General features: G+C 39.0%; 1 protein-coding gene across 7 annotated transcripts in view; it reads left to right on the forward strand.

The window, feature by feature from the left end:
- The window catches only part of plce1 (phospholipase C, epsilon 1), a 269,332-nt gene that overhangs the window by 210,471 nt on the left and 34,051 nt on the right, over nucleotides 1-24,810 (forward strand). For 5 of the 7 annotated variants that reach the window (XM_052027250.1, XM_052027251.1, XM_052027253.1 and 2 more), the window contains 15 exons: nucleotides 76-193; nucleotides 1,369-1,528; nucleotides 4,844-4,966; nucleotides 5,277-5,413; nucleotides 6,373-6,605; nucleotides 7,763-7,824; nucleotides 8,354-8,519; nucleotides 8,922-9,029; nucleotides 9,130-9,246; nucleotides 9,352-9,510; nucleotides 9,871-10,000; nucleotides 12,620-12,667; nucleotides 20,798-20,946; nucleotides 23,390-23,507; nucleotides 24,113-24,226. In XM_052027250.1, the coding sequence (XP_051883210.1) occupies nucleotides 76-193; nucleotides 1,369-1,528; nucleotides 4,844-4,966; nucleotides 5,277-5,413; nucleotides 6,373-6,605; nucleotides 7,763-7,824; nucleotides 8,354-8,519; nucleotides 8,922-9,029; nucleotides 9,130-9,246; nucleotides 9,352-9,510; nucleotides 9,871-10,000; nucleotides 12,620-12,667; nucleotides 20,798-20,946; nucleotides 23,390-23,507; nucleotides 24,113-24,226 (1,942 nt within the window). The remainder of the gene's footprint in view (nucleotides 1-75; nucleotides 194-1,368; nucleotides 1,529-4,843; nucleotides 4,967-5,276; nucleotides 5,414-6,372; nucleotides 6,606-7,762; nucleotides 7,825-8,353; nucleotides 8,520-8,921; nucleotides 9,030-9,129; nucleotides 9,247-9,351; nucleotides 9,511-9,870; nucleotides 10,001-12,619; nucleotides 12,668-20,797; nucleotides 20,947-23,389; nucleotides 23,508-24,112; nucleotides 24,227-24,810) is intronic. The other 2 variants (XM_052027252.1, XM_052027256.1) reach the window with 1 other exon arrangement.

The following is a 24,810-nucleotide window of genomic DNA, read 5'->3' on the forward strand; positions in this document are numbered from 1 at the left end:
TGAGACTCCCATAAGTAACTGTATGGTGTGCTTTTGATCAGGGATTAATTAACTGAAAAATTTGGTTCTGTGCAGGGAGACAGTGGGGAGATTACTGATGAGGAGATCGGCACACGCAAGGCTCGAAGCTGCAAAGAATCTCGAAGCAGGAGTGGATCTGACCCAGCAGACTTTGATGAACAAGAAGAATCAGGTAACAAACTTCTTCCCGTAAATATCTGCGGTACTCATGGATCAGGAGTTCTAGTTCATATTTTAAGAAAATTTGTTATAAATGGATGTACCTGAGATGGAGGAGAATGGCACAGCTGGGCAACACAACTAGCTGAGCCACTGCCTCCCAGCTTCAATGGCTCAGGTTCAATCCCGACTTCCAGTGGAGTTTGCATGTTCTTTCTGTGATTGTATGGGTTTCCTCTGGATGCTCTGATTTCCTTCCACATCCTAAAGGTGTGCTGGTTGGTTGGCTAATTGGCCATTATGAATTCCCCCTAGTGTGTGAGTGATAAAATATGTGAGAAGTTGATGGGAATGTGGTAAAATACATGTAGAATTAGTATAAATGCATTGGTTGATGTTTGGTGCAGACTCAGTTGGTTGACCAACCTGTTTTGGTGTTCCCTAATTCTATGACACTCTGAGACCAAATGTTGTTATGTTATTTAGTAGAGAGTGGTTGGTTCTGGGAAAAAAATACTGATTGTGGGTTGACTGGTTATGCTGGAGGATGTAGGTAGGTTTAGAGGAAAGTTATAATATCAGATCATGATACCAGGTTGCAACATGTAATTGTAATGGTAATTCATAAGGTAGACTGAAACATGTGATTATAAATATAAGGCTAGAAATCAACAATAGATTGCAACATTAGGTTGATGTTCTTGCAATCAATCTTTTTTTTTGTTTTTAATAATGCCTTTTTATTGGTTTGACTAGTGAAGAATTGCTTTCAGTTGACCATAATTTAGTGCATTTTTTAAATATTTAACTTCAGAATTTGAAGAAAACATGTAATGTAAACTACGAAACATGAGCTTAGATTTTGCTGAATGATCCTGGTGGTTCCATTCAGAACAATCAGCACTTCCCCATACAAATATCAGCAACTCTATGGAAATTTGAAGTAAATCACAGATAGTTGGATAGTGGAAGCTGCTATCTCCCCTCTCTTTGTTGGCTGTGCAGTTCTCCCCAGCCCTGAGATTTCTCTATGGTACTAAGCTCAATGGTCTGCTACCACTGTTGAGCTTGTTAGCCCATACATTTTAATTGAGATCAGGAGAGTGGTGATTAAGGACTCCAGATTTGTACCAGTGAATTCTGGGCCAGTATCTGCTAAAATTTATTTGACATGTTTATCCTTTTCAGATTTGACGATCGCAATGGCTTCTCCTGGTTCCTGTACGCTTCCTACCAGAGCCCGTTCTCTCACCACTCCAACATCAACCACATTAGGCCCTCCAACATCTACACCAGTGAGACCTGCCTCCTCTCCAGTCCTTTCAACTGTCAGCAAGACCAAAACTGGGTATGAGAGAATAAATGATCACTGATTCTCACATTTTTCTTCCCATCAATGCATCGTTTGGTATAGTTTTCCTTATTTAAAGTTTCATATGAAAAGTAAACTTTTAAACCTCAGAGATGGCCAAAGCAGTTAGAACATAGAACAGTACACCACAGGGACAGAACTTTCAGCCCATGATGTCTGTGCTGACCATGCCAATACAGTTTCTACTGTATTTCAGTATTCAGTATGTAAGTCAAGTCAAGTTACTTTATTGTCATTCACCCATATGCTATAAAAACACATGGAGGAACGAAATGGTGTTTCCCCCACACTCACAACAGAGGACATACATAAAAATGCAGACAAAAAAAATGTGCAAGTACAAACAGTGCAAAAAAAAGGGTATATACAGAATACAAATTTAGTGCAGAGTTAGTGCAAAACCAAGTTGGTCAAAGAAAATACAGAACTGTGTTGCACTAACTGTATAAATGTGTTCAGCAGCAGCCAAAGTTCTTGTACGCCGTTGTGCAAACCAGGGCTTTTGATGCAGCATTTGTCTGAAACTGTCTCCAGGGTATTCAGGAGCCTGACAGCCTGGGGGGATAAAGCTGTTGTACAGTCTAGTAGTTCTGGCCTGGATGCTCCAGTACTGCTTGCCAGACAGTAGTGGGGCAAATAGGTTGTGGGAGGGATGAGAAGGGTCATCTATGATTCTGCAGATGAGTGGTCAGCCTGGGCCTTTCTAAAATCCACAATCATCTCCCTTGTTTTATCCACGTTCAAGGATAGATTGTTGACTGAGCACCAATCCGCCAGCCTCTCAACCTCCTCTCTGTAAGCTGTTTCATCAAATGACTCTATGTGTGAGTGCAGAACATTGAGGAAACATATACAACACTCAGCAATTTACACAGGAGAAGCCAAGGCTAAGGGGAATGATACAAATCGAGATACTTGTTACTACTGAGATAAGTAAGGATGACTATCACTTTTGTTTGCAGAGACAGTGGTGCTGGAGGAGGGGGATTATTAAGTCACAGAAATGTGAGGTGTTAAGGGGAACTTCTTTCTGCTACAATTGTTGGAGCATGGAATTCTGTGGCACAGGGTAGAGCTAGGTGGAGGCCATATTATAGTTTAGTGGGAAATTGGATAAACATTTGAAGTAGAGGGTGCAACTCTATGGGAATAGAACCCCAACATGACAAAATGGTCCATTTGGTTATATTCTGTAATTTAGTCTATATTTGAATATTTCTATTTTCTGTCCAAAGATAAGTGGCTTTATAATATAGAAAACAAAACTCAGTTTCATAAGTATTTAACCTCATGCAGTTCCATATGCTTTTGTACTTTTGTGAAATATTGACTTGGCACATGATAACATGGTTTATGTTATTTATGGTGGATATTTTATATTGTGAGATCTTGCTTCTTAGACATGTATCCCAGATTGACATCATCATTTTTGTGAAGTTAGTAATTTCCGCACATGACCTCAGTGAAATATGGCTCAGGAAACAGCAGGACTGGGCACTTCATATTTGTGATAGAAGGTGTAAAGAGAAGATGGTGAAGAGAAAAGGAGGAGATGGGATGGTATTAATTGTGGAGAGAGGTGCGATGCACAGAATTCATTTGTTTTTGTCAGGAAGCAAGTAGGAAGCGATCATGTTTACTTCGATATTCCAAAGACTGCCAAATAGTGAGAGAGATGGAGGTGCAGCCCTGCAGGCTAATGACAGAAATGTACAGGAACTCCAGAGTGGTGGTACCGGGGGACTTCAGTTACCTGAATATTGATTGAGATAAAAGGAAAAGAAAAGTTGATATTTCTGAGATGTGTTCAGGGGAACTTCATTAGCATGCTTTTGTCCCAACTAGGAAGGAAGCATTCTGAGGAACAAAGTGAAGTGTCAGTGGGAGTAAATTTGGGTACTGAAAGTTTTAGTTTGGGAATGAGGAAAGGATCAGAACAAACTGAGAGAGACCTCCTTAATGGAAGAAGGCCTAACTTCAGTGAGATGAGAGGCAATCTGGCCAGAGTAAAGTAGAATCAAAAATTGGCAGGTAAATCTGTAATGGATAATGATTGACCTCAACAAAGAGATGTAGGCCGGATACTTTCCTACAAGAAAGGTGGAGGAGCCAAAGCTAGCATCCCCTGATGACAAAGGAGACAAAGAATATGATAAAAGAGGGAATATGATGCATGTCATATCAATAATTAAAGTAGCAAGGAGGCTGAGTAAAGCGAGATGAAAAGGAAATTAAAATGGAACAAAAGAGAATAGATTAGCTGTTATAATAAGAGAATCCACAAGCCTCTATAGGCATGAAAATAGTAAGTGGTAGTCAGAACAGGCATTGGACCTCCAGGGGACCAACAAGGTGTTCCAAGCAAAGAAATGGAGGACCTGGCTGGAATATTGAATGAGTACTTTATATCAGACTTTCCTAAAGAAGAGGATGGGTTTATACAGGAACTTGCCACTAACGTAAAGGATCAGCCATGATCCTATTGAAAGGCCAACTCTGGCTTTTGACTCTTTATATCCTTGTGTCCTTTCCTCGCTGCATTGATCAGCTAACCACTTCATCCCTTTTCCTGATTTTAAGCCTCCATCCCTCAGTAATCTCTCCTGATTGCAGCCATGGCTCTATAATGCATTATATGCTTGACTTTCCCTTGCATCTTATTTCTTTTAAAACCTTTTATCTCATTGAAAAGAACTTGTATTTAAAAAAAACAGGAAAGTAGTGGATGATATTGACATAGACCCAGCTCTTGAGAGTGAATATGAAGTAACAACCTCTCTGCCCTCTCTGTTTCCCCCTTTAGCTTAAGAAATGCTAAAGTGAAAACAATTAGCCATTCATTTTCAATCTATGGTCCATGTCTAAGGAGTCCACCACATTGTACCTTTTTAGATGTTAGACTTCACCACCACACCCACACTTGCCTTAGATTTCACTACAGCCATTCCCCTTGCCCCACAAAGGCTGCCTTAGATATTTACCCCCACAGTTCACCTCCATACACCCTCATTTCATCCTGGCCGTTGCCTTAGACTCATTCTAAAACATCCCCTTCCAGCCGTCCTCCAGTCATTGCATCAGAATCCTTCTCACGCGCATTTATTTACTTTAGTACATTCTTTCTAGTCTTTCTAAAAGCAACATCTCAACAACTAACTGAAGATATATTTTACACTACAACATGCCTTGAAGCTGCCATGCTTCAGAGTCCAAGTTAAAAGTCACTACCCATTTTGTTTTCCTGATTTGTTTTATGCTTTTATCTAACCTGGTTGTGTGGTCTTCAAATAGCACAAGAGGGAGTAACAGCTGGCATGGACGGGTGAAAGGAGGGCTGAAAGGATTTCAGGACTTCATGGTCTCTGATAGCAACATGAGTTTTGTTGAGTTCGTCGAACTTTTCAAATCATTCAGGTAAATATGATCTCACTGGTGCCTTGAATGAAATATCTGCATCGTTTTCATATTGGGACAGCACAATGATTAATGCCAATAAACAAATTTTGAAAGCGAAACCCAACTCTTTGAGGAAAAATGAAGTAAAAACAAAATGCTGGAAATTCTCAACTAGTCAGGCAGCATCTGGCGAGAGAGAGAAATAGTTAATATTTCAGGTCAATAACCTTTCCTCAAAAACAAATTCCTTGCTTTAGTTGAATGATGCTTTGTGCTTAGCAAGTGTGCATGTAGTCAACGAGATTCACTCTGTTTGTTTATGGACTAGTGTACGAAGTCGGAAGGACCTGAAGGATCTTTTTGACCTTTACTCTGTGTCGTGCAATCGCTCTGGCTCAGAATCTACCCCACTATACACAAACCTGACGATAGATGACAACATCACTGGGCTGCAGCCTGACCTAGGTCAGTGATTTCCAGCAATAATATTTCAATTACTTACTTGATAATTTTTGAATCTGGGCACTTCTTTGAGGTTAGTAAAGGTTCTTCTCCTGATAGGAGATTTCACAGTTTAGGAATATTCTGCCTAAAATATGTTCTTTCAATTCACCCTTACATTGTTTACTGGGAAAGATACATATACAGAGAGAGAGGAGCAGAAGGGTTGTACAGAGAGAGGCAGGTGCAGGAGAATGCAGACAGACACAAGAGTAGGAGAGATGGGTGGAGAGAGAGAAAGACGAGGAACAGGAAAATTGTTCACATATGCATGCACACGTGAATGCGCACGCACACACATATACTCGCGTGCACACATACATGCGTGCACAAACATTTGGGGGGGAGTTTATAGAAATGCAGAAATAGGAACAGGAACGACAGGAATATAGTGGCAGATGTACAGCAAGGAAAGCAGCACGAGAAACAGTTGCAGAAACAACTGACAAAAAGGACATGGATGCACAGAAATTTGATATTTGGCATAAAAGAAAATAGAACATGCAAGCGATTTAAGATTAGAAATTGATTTTGATAAGGTTGCAGTGCAAACATAATTTAGACAAAGTTACTCTTTCTGCTTACTTTATAAAACACTCTTGTATACAGATTATGTACAAATAGGTTAAATCTTCACAAAACATTATTATTTTCAGTCTGTCTAATTCCTACTGTAATTTGTATCCTCTGTCATATTGTAAAAGAAATAAGTAAGAATATTGATAATGTAAATTAGAGTAAATTTGCTTGGTACTTGGAGGAAGAAATGCCATAAAACATACCAAAAAGTCATTTTATTTGTTGAATTTCTCAAAGAAATGTTAGTGCATGCATCTATTCATGCATGTGTGTATCAATTTAACTGCTGATTTTGAAATATAATACATAATAGAGAATGAAAAACTTCACTCCTGTTTGTTTAGACCTTTTGACAAGAAATGTGTCGGATCTTGGCCTGTTTATAAAGAGTCGACAGCAAATATCAGATAATCAGAGACAAATTTCTGATTACATCGCTGCTACCAGCATTGTGACCAATCGAGTGGAAATCGCTTCCCTGGGAGAGAGTGAAATGGGAATTCAGCAACTGAATGACTTCCTGGTCAACTGTCAAGGGGAGAATCACACCTATGATGAAATTCTCAGCATTATTCAGGTTTCAGAGATTCATTATCCTAAAGATACCTCAATGTACAAAATGAGAGTACAGGACTGAATAGAGCTTTAGTGTCATATTGGCACTTGATATGTGTAATCAAACTCTTATGAATATAAATGTGCAAATTACTATGATGACAATTGATAATCTGCTGCCAAGCTTTAAATTAGTCTATGATAATTGTCTGTTGGGCGATCTGTACCAGTTTTTGAGATTGCCATATTATTAACACTGCTGAACCTGCAACTAAATTTGTTCTATACATTTATCCCTTTTGGAACTGAGAAAATTGCCAAATTATTTTATATGTAATACATATAGTGACACATAAAAAGACCATTTGGCTCATCAGAGCTATGCTGTTTCCCAGGGGAGCAATCCCATTGGTCCCATTCCCCTTCTTCCTGTACCCCTGTAACTTATTCCCTCTCACCTATGCTCATTGACTCCTCTTTGATTTTTTTTCCCCCCATTAACCTTCACTAAGGAGTAATTTACAGTAGCCAAGCACATCTTTGAGATGTGATAGGAAACTGGAACGCCTGGAGGAAGCTGCACAGTCACGGAGAGAACATGCAAACTCTTGCACACACAGATCAACTTGGGTCACTGGAGTTGTGAGACAGCAGCATTAATTGTTCTCTCATCTTGCCTGGCTTTTGTGAGTCCTTGAGCAGCAGATGGAGCACCCAATCAGCCAGAGGATGATGCCATTGAAAGCAGACAGTGTAATAGTCTGTAATTATATTATATTGTGACGTTTTATGTCCAAAATATAATGTGACCTTTTTGAAGCCCTCTAGCCTTCATTACCAGGCGCACAAAACTCAGCCAGCATCATTCTATTTTATTGCTTTTTTTTATTTGCTGATTTAATCTTTGAAAATGATTGGCCTTAAAAATTTCGAAAGGGCTGCTTTTAACAGTGTTACTGCATGAATCCTAAATCGGAACATCAAGATCTTTTTGCGGATGTGGTGATTAACATGTACTCATAAAGGCTACACAATGCACATCAACACAACCCACAGACAAAATTCTAGCTTAATACTCTATCCAGTCTCTATGTTAGCCATTGTAATTATTGCAGAAAACTGCTATGTATTAACATTGTAAATTTTGTTAGAAAAAATAATAAATTCATTCTCTTACAGAAATTTGAGCCATCTGTCAACATGCGCCAGCAGGGACTGATGTCATTTGAAGGGTTTGCAAGGTAATGCATTATTTTATTATACATCTGGTTTATTTGAATCCTGAAGCAGAAAAGACAATCAAACCAAAAGCTCTCGTCCTTGAACTTCAGCTGGTTATAGCTGTACACACCAACCAGTGTTCTATTGGTGTCTGTGGATCATTTCTACTCTTGTCATTTTTTTTATCCTGAAGGCCCAATTTTTTTTTACCCACTGTTAATAAATGATGTAATATCAAGACCTGGTCAAGGTGTATTCCAAAGTTACCACACTCACTGGCACTAATTCCCATCCAGATTCCAGGATATCATTAATGCTGCTTTCCATTGTGGCAGGAAGCATTTTGATATAAGATGATTCCAGGATTGTGCGGATCAATGTTCATGGCTGTTTAGAACAACATAAAATAGAAGGGGAATGGGGGTATTTACGGAAGAAAGAGAAACAAGGTGAATAGAAATGTGTGTTTAATGAGCAACTCTATTCTGTTAATATGTATTTCTAATTCTAGTTTTATGTTATGTATCTTTTATAAACTACTATATTCAGGTTTCTAATGGACAAGGAGAATGTTGCTTCAAAGAATGATGAATCTCAAGTTAATATTGAGGATTTACAGTATCCACTTTCCTACTATTACATCGAATCCTCTCATAATACGTACCTTACTGGCCATCAACTGAAAGGAGAATCCTCAGTTGAACTTTACAGCCAGGTATCAGATATTCTCTACTTATCTCTTCTCCTCATGTTTTTTATCCCTTCTGAACCACTTGATTTTTATCTCATTTTGTCTGATCTTTTCTGCCTTTCTGTCTCTCAGTTTCTTGCGACTCTTGTCTGTTTCTTGCTCTTCCTCATTTTCTGTCTCACATCCTTTCTTTGTCTGTCTCTTTCCTTGGTCTCCTTTCTCCTTTTCTGCTTTGCCCTTCCCCCACCCCTCACTCTCTGGCGCTCACTTTCTGATGAAAAATTATTGACTTGAAACCATAAGTCCTCTCTCCACAGATGCCTGACAAGTCTCATTTTCTCATCCTGTCTTTTCTAATTTCCATCTCAAATACTTCTTGAGTTCTATTATTTCTCCAGTTAGTTATTGCTTGTTTCCCATTTTAAGGTGCTGTTGCAAGGATGCCGAAGTGTGGAGCTGGACTGTTGGGATGGAGATGATGGTATGCCAATCATATATCATGGACACACTCTCACCACCAAGATCCCATTTAAGGTGCAATTTGATTTAGTTTGCTTGAAAATATTTTAGCCTGTGTAAATAGGCAACAATTACTGGTAAAATGGTGGTTTAAATGTTGTACTTTCCTTCACAGGATGTCATCGAATCAATCAATCGCAATGCCTTTGTAAATTCTGAGATGCCGGTGATTTTGTCAATTGAGAATCACTGCTCGTTGCCCCAGCAGCGGAAGATGGCAGAAATTGTTAAGGTAAGTATCTTAGCTCTGCAGCCTGCACCGTGGTACTCCCCTAAAGCAACTGCTGAGTCAGCTTAAATCTACATTCACAGGAGCTTTCTCTGTTTTTTTTTGTAGACTGTATTTGGAGACAAGCTGGTGACAAAATTTTTGTTTGAGAGTGATTTTGCAGATAATCCAATGCTCCCATCTGTATGGCAGCTCAAAGGAAAAATCCTCCTCAAAAACAAAAAACTGAAGGCCCATCAGACTCCAGTAGATATACTTAAACAAAAGGTAAGCTGGCTGGAAATGCAGAATTGCAAACTTTTACATGATTTCTGGGGATCTTCTCTGAAGGGGCATGATTTGGTGTTTCTTTTGGAACAGTAGAATAGGGATAGGCCAATCAACTCCTTGAGCCTATTGATTCATTCAACTGAGATTGTAGTTGATCTTGATTTCAACCACTCCCTTGGTTCAGTGTACAACCTTTAATAAATATCACAGTCCCAGGAGTTTCAGAAAGGACTGTATTCCAGATTTCTATTACTGTTCAAACGAAGGAGTACTTCCTGGCATTTTTATGCTTGACTCATTTGTACTATAAGCTTTTGTCCGGAAGTTGCTTCACTGACAACGTGCTATATCCTGCAGGCACATCAGCTTGCAAACCTGCAAGCACAGTCGAGCAATGGCAGCCTGACCGGCGCAGGTACCTCCAACAATGACGAGGAAGATGATGAAGATGATGAATACGACTATGACTATGAATCTCTCTCTGACGGTACAAAACTTGTTATGTTGGCTCCTATTCACAGTTTGAAACAATATTTTTGGCACAAGCATTTCTTCATTTTCATTACTTGTTCTGTTTGACATTCTTTGGAAACATCTGTATTCTAGTATGTCTATAAATTGATATAATCATCATTTTCTCCTTGAGATAGTTAGACAAGATCAAATAAAGTGGGAGAGTAACTGAAAGGTCACACTGAGTGATTGAGAGTGTGAGTTTGGAGAGAAAGTTTTGCTTATTTGCTACTGATATTGCACACTGCACTATTACGAGTTAGTTACTGGTTCTAGGGAATGGGTGCCAGTTCATTATTTCCCACTAGGAAATTTCCAGTCTCAGTTGTTGGAGGCCAGTCGAGGCTAGATCATCCTATCATGAAAGAAGCAGGATCTAATACTGTTTTAACGGAGTCAGGAAATGAAGAGGAAAGAATAAATAGAAAAGATTTTTTCCTTAAAGATTGTTTTCTCACACACCTATGTAATCCAATGTATAGCAACAATTAGCATTTGTATTGCATCATTAACCTAGAATAGGGGGGGTTCTAATTTGACAAAAAAAAAATGATCTGGAAGAGATATTAAGCCAGGTGGCTAAAAACATGGAGAAATGGTGAGGTTTGAAGGATGGTCTTAAAATAGGAGAGAGAGGGAGCTGGATCTTAACTTCGGGACATAAGCATTTGTTGGGGTGAGAGGAATGGGAAAGAGTTGAGAATTAGAAGAAAGTAGTGCTCTGAGTTGTAGACTGGAGGAGGCCAGAAAAACTGTATATTTTACCAGTCCCTCCTTATCTTCCCAGTGCTCTTTCAATTAGTCTGAAACGCACAAAAATATACTGGCCTTGAAATTGCTTTACCCAGCATTAATGAAGTTAACAACATTTGTCTGTCACTTGACACTACTTTAAAAAGGCTTTGCATATTTCAATTTGTTGACATCATCTAGGGGGAGCTTTAGATTGGGGGGAACAAAGGTAGTAGCTCAAACAAAAATCCCACCAAAAAGACTGAAATTAGCTGCCAGGGACTTCCAGAAATGGGCACAATTCCCTTCTACTCTGGGTTTAGCTAATTTTCAGTTCCATAGCATTGATATTGCTCTCCACCCCCCCCCCCCCACAGAGTTTTGCAATTGAATTTTGAGATATGTAAATGTAATCATTTCATATTAATTTCATGGAGAGCTTTACAACTTAAAAAAACATTCAGCAGATCAGTGATAATTCTATCAGTCAATCTAATTCTGGCTCCAGTTTCTGGATGTGGACCGGTGTTTGAGACAAGTTAATGTGGTGCTGGTTTAATTTTCAAAAAGTAGCTGGGCCTGTACACAACCCAGTGATCTCATGATATTTCTGCTGCCAAGCAAATTCTTGTATAACAATCCCAGCTGCAATTGTGTTTGAGCAAACGCATAAAACTACGTTGCTGCTCCTGAAATCTGAACTAGTTGCGAATTGATTGTTGTCTTTTGGTGCCTTGACACTTAATTGAATGTCACTGACCTAGGTGGGAAGTCATGGGCAAGGCTGAGATTTCTGGTAGATGCAAGTTTTGTTTGGCTGTGGTTTACAATTTTGCCTTTTTGTTGCATTTTGCAGTACTTACAATTTGTCTTAACGTGGTTTGTAAATAAAGCTACGAAGGGAATATGATTGGTGTTGAGACCATGACATTCTTCAAGTTACTTTTTATAAATTTTGACTAAGAGTTTTAAGACAAGGCAATGATCTGCCAGCACAGCATTGTACAAGTGTGACCCAGTCCCAGTAGGCAACAGACTGGCACTTAGTCAAAGGTGTTTCAGTAATTGTTCCTGAGATTTAAATTGCCTGAAAATATCAATCTCCTAACACCTCATAAAAGTCAATTTTCTGATTATCGCAACCATATAAGATCATTATCTTGGTGGAAAGACCAGATAATTCAATTCAGGCCTCCCACAGCTGATGGTCAAACCACATTTACAGTACCCACAATGACGGTCTAAACCACATTAACAGGTGTTCGTCAGTATGCATGGTACTGTGACACATTGCTTGTTTAAGCTATAGATTGTATCTCAGGAACTGGCCACTGCTGCTTCTGATGAAAATGAAATGGAAACAAGGAAGTTAGGAATTTAAGCTGTCTAAAACACGCAGTGCTGGTGTCATCAATGACAATGCTGTTGTTCATATACAGAATTTGTAGGAAACTGAAACCATCGCAAAATATCTCTGAAATCACTCTTGTGCTCCTGTTTCAATGATACTCCAGATGTTTCCAATTGTCAGAACAACATTCCTGGTGCTGTTGGAAGGGCAGAATGTACAGCAGGTTGCTGATTTCCTTGCAATTACTTTTCTCTCCATCTTTTCTTTATTTGGTAGACTGCAAAAACAAAAGTTTAACTGAATTAGACTGTTGCTTATTTTCTCTTTTCAGAGCATGCTGGCTTAATCGTTAATGTCATTACTTGGTGTGTGACCCTCATGTTCTACAATTAGAGTTATTAATTTTGCTACAGTCTGACTAATATTTAATCTTTCATAATCTGATTGTGCTAACTAATTTCTGACTCTTTGCTCTTATTCCCTCCCTGTTCTTGTGTTCTTCTCCTGTAGCTGATGCCCTTATTGCTTCCCTCTCCTCTGCCGTGAATGATCAAGAAGGTAAACACCCCAGTTTCGGCACTAATTAATGTGAAATATGAGTGCTGTGCTGTGGGATGGGAGGGGAAAGGAAAAATCGGATACCAATATAAACTATAATATTTTTCTGTTATCAATTGCAAGTTCAGTGGAGGTTCACACAATATGGAGAAGCTTTATCTATTTTAGGGTGAACAGATACTGTCTTTGAGCAAGTCAACTGATGGTTTTGATAGGTGAACCTGCCACAGCAGTTACTGTTACCACATACTATCTGGAAAATAGGTAGAGCCTACATGTGAACTGTTATTTCATATTTTTCATATTTCCTTATGACATAAAACATAAGGAGTAATGTACAGTAGCTAAGTAACCTTCCAGCATGTGGGAGAAAACTGAAGCATCTGGGCAAACCCATATGCTCACAAGGAGAACATGCAAACTCTACACAGGCAGCGCTAGAGATCAGGATTGAACCTGGGTCACAGGAGCTGTGAAGCAGCAGCTGTACCTGCAGCCTGTATCATCCTCTTTATAAGCAGTGACTAAGTGTCCTTGCCTTGAAGTGTGATCTTTGTAAGTAGCAGAAGTGCCGATTAGTATGTAGTCACTGATACTACAATGATATAGAACTTGATTTGGAAATAAAACTGGGTTGCCTGTGTTGTGACGTGAGATTTGATCTGGACAATCATTCTAATGTATTTCTGAGTACTTTTACAATGCAGATAACAGTGGTTTATGTATTGGCTTGTGTAGTTAATAAATGGTAATGTCCATAGTGAACGGTTAATGACAGTAGCAAGCAACTGCCATGCATGAATGGCATGAGATTTAATGAAATTGAGATCTGGACAGTATGAGTATCATACAAGTAGTTATTAATATCTTCTAGTATCACTGCAACACAATATAACCAACGAAGTTGTAATTTTCTTTCTTTTTTATGTTCAGCGCTACTGCTTTTTTACTTTTTTAAGCACAACTTTCAGTGGCGACAGATGTTCAGCCCCTCCTTGCTCACCATATGTTTGGGCTAGAGATACTGAGATAAATTTTACTGGCTAACTCACAGATTAATGCAACTATTATACATAAATATTTCACTTGACATAATGTTGGCAGTATATTCACAACATTAATCATTTGTCACCATCCATGCCAACTAAGGAACTTTTCCATTATAGCTGTTTTCCAAATGCTTTCTTTCCCCCAAATGAATAGGTTGCACTAACCTATGATATTCGGAAAAATATAAATATTAAAAAAACAGTAGAATCTGATCCAAATATCACACTTTGAATGCTGTCAAATTGTTTTAGATATAGAATAATTTTAAAATGCTGTGTCCCTTCACTGCTTCTCGACTCTTAATGAGCACATTACAAACCACAAACTGGATTGATTTAGCAATCAGACTGCATGTGCTTAGACAGGTGCAGCTCCACTTTAGCAGAATACTGCATTGTGCCTCAGGTGGTAGACCATTCTTCATCTAATCTACTATGGCTGTTCCCAACACCCACCTCAACCTTCACACATCAGGCATCACAGACGCAGTGCATCTACACGCTGGTACATGTGGCAATGGCACATTCCTAATTTGCTTGAGTGTTTGACCCACACCTTGGCATCTAACTAAAATGAGGGTGGGCTTCTATATTGTGGAGTTTTTCTCCCGCAGTTTACTAGCTCTTGCTCACCCCCCCACCCCCCCTCCAGTTTCCCTTCTTCCTCCACCTGGACTTAGGAACATAAGAAATAGAAACTGGATTAGGCTGTTCAGCCCCTTGTTCTGCCATTCAATAAGGATCTGGCTGGTCTTTTACCTCAGACTTAATAAATGAAGGGCTCTGATTGGCACCTGCAGTAACTGCAGTTAATCCAGTTTATGGGGGCTCTTTGTTCTCTACGCACTCATTGGCATGAAGAGAATCACATCCCTCCTGTTATTGCACACTACAGAAGTGACGTCCTTAAGAACTGTAACTACAGCCACTTAAACAATATCGAAACACTCAAATTGTTCCATATTTCTTGAAAGGCCTTTTTACAATTACTTAATGTATTTAATAAGGTAAATAAACGCTACCAGAATAATAGATGTTTGTAATATAATAAAAATATAAAAAATGACAGCATTTCCAAAAAAAATGAAATGAACTTTCAAATAATATTTGTGTGTCTGAAATGCCCAGCCCTTTATTTCCTTTAAATGTCTGTGCCTCCATGGTAAACCTGAGCCTCAAGTTCATGCAGGCTATTATATTCATTAGTGATAGGTGTGAGAATTTGCACTCACAGGCTACTGCTTCTGGTATACACGTGTGCAAAGGTATTTCAAGTTTTTTTTATGGCTGACAACCAGGGTTGCCAACTAGAAGTGTTTGGAACATCCTTTATTTGTATAGAAAATTGTTTGTCCTGTGTAAGATCAATACAGGAGACCCTTTTAGTCTTTTGATTTTGCCTTCCTGGGCAAAAACTACAAAGATTGAGTACAAAACCTGGAAATGATAAGACTTAGGGCTGCAAAAATAAACTTGGGTTTACCTTAAAGCAAAAAGTGACCCTTTCAGCAGGAACTTCTGGGAACTGCTATGAAGAATCATGCACGGTGAGACACATACCCCACCCAGAAAGACCAATAACTGACAACACTAAAGCCGCATCCTAGTCAGCTGTCATGGTTTGATATTTAATTATTAATGCTGCAGGAGGAGAAAGGGAGTAGGAGAGGGGTGTGAGGGGAAAAGAGCAGGGTCAAAGGAAAGGGAGCTAGAAAAGGGAGAGAGAAAGGGTAGAGGGAGGGAGAATGTGAGAAGGGAGCAAGGAGGAAGGGGAGAAAAAGTAGAATTGCTGGCAGTTTTCTACTGGAAGTGAGATCCTGTATTTAATTGGGAATTTGGCTGCCTAGTAGAATCTCAATTGGAAATTCCCTGTTTTCCACATAATTTTCTTGACCTACGAAGCTCATGTCCGGTTTGGTCCAGTCCTATGCCAGGTTACGGCAGTATTTGTCACTGAATCACCCAAGGGATCATTGCTTGCTTGCTGCTGACCTCTCAACAAATTGATTATCCTTGACCCAATCTTCCCAGTGGAAACTTCCAGAAAGCATTGGAATCGTATCCATAAAGGCAGACCAAGCAGCACCCCTATCCACTCCACCCACTAGCTATTTCTTATCATTTGAAATGACAATAAGTATGACTATTAACAGATTGCACCACTATTTCTGTTAGCCACAACTATTCCAAAGAAAACTCTTTGTAACTTTGATTATTAAACAAAGATAAGCATAAACTTTTAAAATTTTATTGAGCTGATTTACTTGAAGGGGATAAAAAACATTTCATTTTACAACATCCAACAGTTGTTCACATTCTTTTACATGTGCTATGAATAATATTTAATATTAAATTTCAAAGCAGGGGGATCTTTAGATTTATATATTCCAAATGCTTCTGGAAGCTGTTTTTTGGACTATAATAACTCAAACAATTATTCACGCAAGCAGTATGAACTATATTATGTAAATTTGCACCAAAGTTCTAAGTGACTGTTATGAATTTAAAATGTTTAAAAATACTTGCTCATTTTATTACAAAGATATTGAGTTAAGGAAATATGTAAATAAAGGACCAAACTAAAATTATTTATACTTACACCTTTTGCTACTACATTCTGTAACCTAAACTCATTGACCTACATCACATATTGCGTGTAGTGACTTATGAACCATGATATTTATTTACCTAACTGTAAAATATTAAGGTTTATGCACCTAGAAATTGGGCAGAATCGGCAGAGGCTCTTGAACAGTTGATGCAGACCAGTGAATAGATTGTTGATGAGCTCATGAAGGTCAAACACTGAACAAGGCCCAAGATAAAGACAAACACAACAGCCTTTCGTTCTTGGGATCCAAAGTCTGGCCAGGGGGTAGCATCCTGGATGGTCGGCATCTGGTGATCTGCAGAGATGCAAGTGTATGGGGATTGGAAGGGATGTCTGTGTTCAGGGATGCAATGAAGACTCTACTCCAGGAAGAGAACCATTGTATTCCCAGAATGCCAACATCTAGGGTTTGGAAGCAGTGCTAGTGTTTTGGAATTGGAGGGGAAGTCACTACTCTGGGATCAGAAGAGTATCAGTGTTTTGGGATTGGAAGATGTGTCATTATTTCCAGATTGGAATGGGTGTCAGTGTCTGGGGATCAGAATGGGTGTTCATGTCTGGAGGTAGGAAGGAATGTCAGGATGTAGTGGTTGTAATATGTTTTGGTGGTCAGGAAACAGAAGGGATTGAAGGTTAATAGTTGATAGGGGAGGGAGGGGATATTGGGGCTTTCAGTAGACCAGCAATTGGGGACAGATCTGTAGATCAGTTATCAGGGCAGGTCAGGTAAGAGTTGTGAGCTAGAGTTGGGAAACAGTTGGCCGAAGCTAGCTGTGACTATATAGGTGTGGATGCAAATCTCTGAAGTAGTGTCAACTGAGCGATGTGTGTGTCCTGACTTCCCTTGCTTTAGTACATCGGAGGAGCTGGAAGGAAAGTTGCCCATTTTGTGTGATTACTAGTTGGTTCCTGATTTTCTTTAATGACATTTTCCTCATATTATCGCATAGCCCACAAAATCATAAAAACTTGCAATCAATATCCAGGCAAAGGTCTTCTATTTTCCATGCTGCTTCATCTTCCATTCATTCAAAGCTGTACTACCCATAACCTGATGTGCAACAAGTCATATTCACTCATCACCCCTGCACACTAACTGATATATGTCTGGCAATGCCTCCTTATTGTTTTCTAATCCCCCTGTGACCTAGCCCCTCTCTGTTTCTGATACGACCCACTGAGATAACGGTATTCCTCCCATTCTGACCTGTGCATGTTTTTAATTGTTGCACCTATATATTACTGGGCCTTCAGTTGCCTAGTTCCTAAGCTCCAGAAATCACTCACCCACTGCTCTGTTTTTACTGATTTGCTCTCTTTAAGATTTTTTTTTGTTTGCCAGGCTTTAGGCCTACTGTCTCCATACAAAGTTCATGGTCAACCTTTGCTCTGTAAAAGGCCTTGGAATACAGTACTATGTTAAAGGCCCCATATAAATTCAAGACGTTGTTCCTGTGTTCTCTTGTGTGGTAGTTCTAGCTCGACATTAACTTATTCTAAGGCTGTAGAATGAACCTAAAGTATTTGTATATGAATTTTACTTCTGGAAACTGTTATTTCCTATATATTTATTGTCTGTGAGCCAGTCAGGAAGTAAAGCTATTTTGTTGTTTGTAGGCAGATTGTCTTTTACCCTTATTCCAAATTCTTTCAATGGAAAGATTCACAGTCCAACTTACCATGAGCAAAGGATCAGGAGATTTTCTGTAATTAACATAAAACTGTGCACTAAAATGTGGAACCATTCCAAACAATAACCAAATATATCACCTGTATGAAGGAGAAATAATGTTTGGGAAAACTAATAGTTTTACAACCCTACTGTTGCAAAATGTGATATCAGAATTCCATTTTTCTCTTGAGTTGGTTTTAATTGGTGCTTTTTGATGATACTCAAACCCAGACACTGCAGTTTTTGTGGATCCCAATTTACAATGCTGCAGATAAGATTTGTCTTGTGAAGTTAATAGATCACTGATAATTACAAGACTCAGTCAAAGTAGGCCACGTGTTTCCCTGAACTGGGAAAACAATGACATGTGCTGCCAAGCTCTACACTGTCTATTCATATCTATTGATACATATGCATTTTGCAGCATTCACTGAATGCTGTATTAAGGTGCCTGAGCAAAACAGATACTGAATAAATTGAAAATATTCATTGGATCAGTGGCATATGTGGAGAAAGAAATGGAGTATCAGGTTGACAACCTTTTATCCGAGTTCTCAAGACTTGCTGTCTAGACCTCCATGTGAAGAATGGGGACTTGTGTTAATCTCTGGAGGGTCTAACCGGTCTTACGTCGAGGATAGATGAAACCTCATTGCAAAGTCTTTGCCATTATTTTGGTTATAAGTTGATTAATTTGTCATAGAACAGAAAAAATGCCATTTATGTGGCAGGTATGAAATAAGCAAAAAGGATAATACAGATGATGTTTCCCAATAGTTTGAGTTTATAGTAGCATATTATGAGATTATCAGTAAATGTGCATTCCCTCACACTGCACCTTGCTGGAGAAACTTGCATGGTTTTGTCTGAGATTGAAGTAACATGATGAACAAAACAATGTTTTTTTAAAAAAGGAAAATCTTGCATGCTTGGTTGGACTGATTGTTCCTGTTGGGAAAGCAGCTTGAGTGACATATGTGATAGGGGTTTATTGCTTCTGTCCTTGTACCACGTGTTGCCAGAAACCAGGGTCATCTACAGGGAACTGGAAATGTTCAGCAACCCCTCCCCCATCCTCCACCCAATACATGTCAGATGCAGGATTGTTATACCATTTGTTTAAAGTTGAAATACTCACATGCATCCATTCTGCAGGTTAGAAACACATTACTATGCAGAATGGTCACAGTAAAGAAGGAGGCCATCTGACTCAATGAGTCTATGCCAGATCCTAACAGAGCAATGCTGGCAGTCCCATTCCCTACCTGAGCCTCATTACTGTGCAAGTTATTCTTTCTTTGATGTTACAGATCATAATTGCTCTGTGTTTAAGAAGGTCTTGTTCACAACTCCCTTGTATCTTTTGCTCAAAATTTTAAATCTACTAATGGGAACAGCTACCCTCTTTACCCAATTGTAACCGGTCATGATCTCGTACACCTCTATCAAATCTCCTCTGTGCCTTCTTTATTCAAAACAGAACAACTCCAATTTCTCCAATCTAAACTGTTGGCTCAAATCCTTTGCCCCATAACCTTTCTACTAAATCTTTCCCTCCCCTTCTCTCATCCTTCATATCCTTTCCAAAGTTAGATGACAAAATTAGACACACTGCTGCAGTTGTGGCTTAGCCGATGTCTTATACAGATTCAACATAACTTTTGCATCTGTGCCTTTATGCATTATTATCTACTCTGTCGACATTTCCTGCTGCTTTTAAGGATTTATGCACTAATACACCCAGGTTCCCCTTCCTGCACACCCTTTAGAACAGTGCTATTAATCTGCTGTTTTGCGTTCTTTTTTGCCAAAGTGTATCACATCACACTTCTCTGTATCAAGTTGCTTCCGGTACTTGTCTGGCATTCACCCAGGCATGTAATCTTATTGCAATCTATTTCTATTTTCCTCACTGTTTACCACACTTCCAAACTATGTGTCACTGGTAAATTTGGAAATTTTGTACTGCACATTAATATTTATCAAAAAAAGTCCAACAGTGATCCCTGTTAATCATGCTCCAATTTAAAAAAAACAACTTACCACTCCTGCTTTCTACCTTTTCAATAAATCCTATGTCTATGTTGCCATTGCCCCTTTCAATTCCATAAGATTTAATTTTGCTAACTAGAATCTTCCGTGGGTCTTCATTAACTGCTTCCTGAAAATCCATGCAGAAAACATCTACTGCATTCTGAAAATCAAAAGGCTGCAGATGCTAGAAATCTGAATTTAAAAAAACAGAAAATGCTGGAAACACTCAACAGGTCAGGCAGCATCTGTGGAAAGAGAATGAGGGTTAATGTTTCAGGTCAAAGACCCTTCATTCAAAATGAAAGGTGGAAAACAAGTTAGTTTTAAGTTGCAGAAAGAGTAGGGTAAGGGAGTGTTTCAAAGCATTTTCTGTTTTTATCTATTGTGTTCCCTTCATCAGTCTTCTGACCCTCATTTAAAAAAAACACTCAGGGTTAGTTAAGACAATTCGCCTTTAACAGATCCATTGTGGCTCATGTTCATCAAATATGATAAATGAAAGCTTGATGAAATAAACCAGATTTCAAAAGTATACTGGGAAGTTGTTATCTATGCTACCTTCTCATCTGTTGATGAACTGGGAACATCTGTCCAGTATGAGCTTTTGATTATTTCAAAGAGTAGCACGTTAATTGCCATTGACTTGAAAATTGCTTTGCATATTATATGATCGGGAGCAATCTGCTCAAATCACGTGCCTGGTTTGATTTCATTCTGTATGTAACATGAAATTATCTAGCAATAATTTGCCCTTTCCTTTCTAGACAATATCCTTGACGAAAGGCCTGAAACCAAACCTTCAAGTGATAAATTCCAGTTTGAGTACACAGAAGAAACTCCACGCAGAATTAAGAAAATATCGTCTGATGCAATGTTGCTTAGCAAAGAAAAGACAAAGCAAAAAAGATTTATTGTAAGAAATGGCACATATACACTATATTTATAATCACATTTAATTGCTATTATTCTGGAAGAATTTGCATAATAATGTCATAAAATAGTAATTCTACCTTTTCATAAGGTATATTAGAAGCAAGAGCATAGCTAAGGAAAGGGTAGGTCTCCTCAGGGTTTAGAGTAGGGTTATGACTGGGGTCTGGAATGAATACTTTTCATTGGTATTCACCAGGGAGAAGGATGTGGAGGCTGGAGATTTATGGAAGGGGCACACTGATATTCTGGAGCATGTCTGACATCATGAGGAAGTTTTGGGTATGTTGGCACACATTAGGGTGGATAAATCTCCAGCACCTGAGAGGATCTATCCTAGGATACTAAGGGAAGCAAGAGAGGAGATTGCTGGGGCTCTGACACAGATTTTTGCAGCTTCATTAGTCATGGGTGAGGTACCAGAAGACTGGAGGATGGCTAATGTTGTCCCCTTGTTCAAAAAGAGCAATAGCAATAAGTCTGGAAATTACGGGCCAGTGAGTCTCACGTCGGTGGTAGGAAGTTGTTGGAAAGGTCCTGAGGGACAGGATTTATGTTCACTTGGAAAAGCAGGGACTGATTAAGAGGAGTCAGCCAAGTGATGTGGGTAATAGAGAGAGTGCAGAATAGATTCACCTGGATGTTGCCTGGAATGGAGGGCTGCAGTTATAAGGAGAGATTAGATCAGCTGGGTTTATTCTCACTGAAATGTAGAAGGTTGAGGAGTGATCTTATTGAGGTTTATAAAATTATGAGGGGCATAGATAGGATGGATAGTCTTTTTACCAGGGCGGGAAGGAGATCTGAGCAGTGTTTTTTTTCCACACAGAGGATGCTAATTATCTGGAGTGAGCTGCCAGAGGAAATGGTGCAGATGGATACAATATTTAAAAGGCATTTGGACAGGTATTTAGACAGGAGAGATGTAGAGGAATACGGGCCTAATGCCGGCAAATGGGATTAGCATAGGTAGTCATCACAGTCGGTATGGATGAGGTGGGTTGAAAGAGCTTGTTTCTCTGCTGTATTATTCTATGATACTAGGTGTCATTGTCCAGGAATAGCTGGCCACTGCTGACATTTAACAGGATAAAGTAAATAAAACTTAAGGTTAGAAATTTCTGTTGGTGGATAGTGCTCAAAGCCTGTGTGTGAATAACTTTGGTATTTTAAAATTGTGTTTGTTTTCTAATAACAACACCTGGGGAGATATTTTGTTGTCCCAGAATTGCTGTCCACTTATCTTGCCTACACTGTCTTTTCCAGACTTACCCCTGGCACGGCCCACTGACCTTGGTATGGCAAAGATGGACAACAGATGCACAAAATCACTGTAACAGCCAGGGAGCAACCCTACATACCCCCCCTCCCCAACTCCTGAATCCAGGGCTGTCAAAGCTGTCGGTGGTTGGGAACATTGAATATTTATCAACATTTTTAACACTCATTTGACATCACTGGGAACACATAAAATCATTAAAATAATGTTTAAAAATGTTTAAAATTTTAAAAACATCATTTGCAATTAAAAGCTAAAACCACATTCACGCACTAAAATTAATTCAAACTTAAAAATAAATAGTAAAAGACTCAGCTACTATGTTTCCCAGGAGCTGGTCTCTCATCCATTCAAACGTGATGGTACCAGGTTTTACCCCAGCACTGGCTCAGAGGCAGATTTCCAAACCTAAGAGTTGGTAAATCTGTGGAAGATCTGCCGCTTTGAATTCCATTAGGGATCCATTGAAATAGGGTGGAACATGCCAAACCAGTGCTGAAAATCTGAAATTTTGTGTGGTTATGCAAGTCCCAATGCTAGCATCGTTGTCAGGATGAAGATATCATGAGTCTTGACTTCGTGCTCTCACCTTTGAGCAAAAAGTCCCAAAACGGACCACTGCATGTATACTTCAAACTGATTCTCCCAATGCAGTACAAAGAAATGGTTTTCCAACCCAGGTATAGTCTTTCAGAAGAGACCTTAAACCTCGGCTGTTCTGCCCAGTAGAGGGGATATAACAGATCCCATTCAAATTATCCTTTATTTCTTGCCATTATTTATCTCTCATTTAACACTACTAAAGAAACAGATCATTTGATTATTTTCCCATTGCCATGTCTATGAAATCACAAATTAACTGATTCATTTCCTATGTTACAACTATAGCTACAGTTCCTTTCTTCCCGCAGATGCTGCTCGACCCACTGAGCTCCTCTAGTAGATTGCTTGTTGCCCTCAATTCCAGCATCTGCAATCTCTTGTGTCTCCTCAAAAGTACTTAATTGGTTATAAAATATATTGGTACATCCTACCGTGAGAAGCATGATATTAATTCTTACTCTTGCAGAATGAATTTTGCCGAATCACCAAGTGAGGTAGCTGTGATGATCTGTGTCACCAATTTATTTATTTGTTTAATTCCCAGGTTTATGACATGGAACTGGGTGAAGAATTCTACTTGCCTCAAAACAAAAAGGAGAGCAGACAGATAGCACCTGAACTTTCAGACCTGGTCATCTACTGTCAGGCCGTCAAGTTTACAGGTCAGCACATCTCGGTGCCCCTCATTCAGACACTCCTTTTGAGATAGCAAATTATGGATTTCTGCCCTTCTGGTCCCCTTTTGTAGTTGAGGGTTTTATTTAGAGATTACCACAGAATGAAGACGAAGCAAATATAGAAGTGTGAGTCATCGGAATTCTGATCAAGGAAGGTCTTCAGTACGGCGTATGAAACCAGAGAGGAAATATGAATGAAGCAGTAAATGAGTGGCTGGCTGAACATCTCCAAACTTCCTCCACCATAGAGGAACATCAAGGAAATTCTGCTCCATGCATGTTTTTCATTGAAATGTAGCTCTGTTGTGTACTGAGAATCTTACTAGGTAAAGGCACTTAGTTTTGAAGATAGAGAGCTAAATTAGAACCCTGCATGTGCATCAGGAGGAATGATTTCGCTACTCTTGCCATTTTCCTGTGGCAATCAATGGTCTGACTGTATTACATGAAGAAACCCAGCAGAAAGCAATGTTTTCACGTAGGTTGGAAGGGCAAGGATGTAAGTTGCTTAAAATATAAACTAAGTTAATGTCTTTTGGAAAAATATGAACCCTCTAGTTTTGACCCTTTCCTCTTTTCAATGGGAACAGGCCTTTCGACTTTAAATGCCACAGGATCAAACAGAGGCAAAGTGAAACCCAACAGGAAGTCTAACAGAATGAGCCCTGGGGAATCGATGACATCAATTAAGACATCTGGGAGAGGTAAGTGGCTCATTTAGCTGCTTCCCACACCAGATTTAAATTTGGTTACAAAATGATTTGATTCAAAGTTAATTGATTTGATTTAAAGTGCATAAAATAAAATTATTATTGGTGAATTAACATTCTTTAATCTGTTGCTGTAATTCTAAAACCAGAAAGAAATTAGTGTTATACTTTAATTATCATGCTTTAATCTTGCGCTTGCTTAACAATTGGAGGAATTTTGTTTGGTAGCTAATGTAGTAACTAATATCAGCATTATCAAATTTGAATTTCCTTAAGTGAAAATATTCTCTACTACACTAAGAAATGCAGTATTAAGCTGGTTACATCTGTATAATGCTTTTTGTGTGTAGAAACTTGGATGGGTCTTTTTTCACATGTACTGAAATAGAACAGGAGTGATAATTATGTACTAATCCTTTCGCTGTAAACTACTGGATAATTTCCTTTTGCTTCCAGGCAGGTGACAAAATAGACGCTCTGTCCAGTGTCCAACTGAACCAAAATACTCAAAACAAATAGAAACTCCAGAATTATTTCATAGTCTGTTGGTTGATGCCCTGGATAAGCTCCTAGAGGGG

The sequence above is a fragment of the Pristis pectinata genome, chromosome 12 (genome assembly GCF_009764475.1).
Source record: "Pristis pectinata isolate sPriPec2 chromosome 12, sPriPec2.1.pri, whole genome shotgun sequence".
NCBI lineage: Eukaryota > Metazoa > Chordata > Chondrichthyes > Rhinopristiformes > Pristidae > Pristis > Pristis pectinata.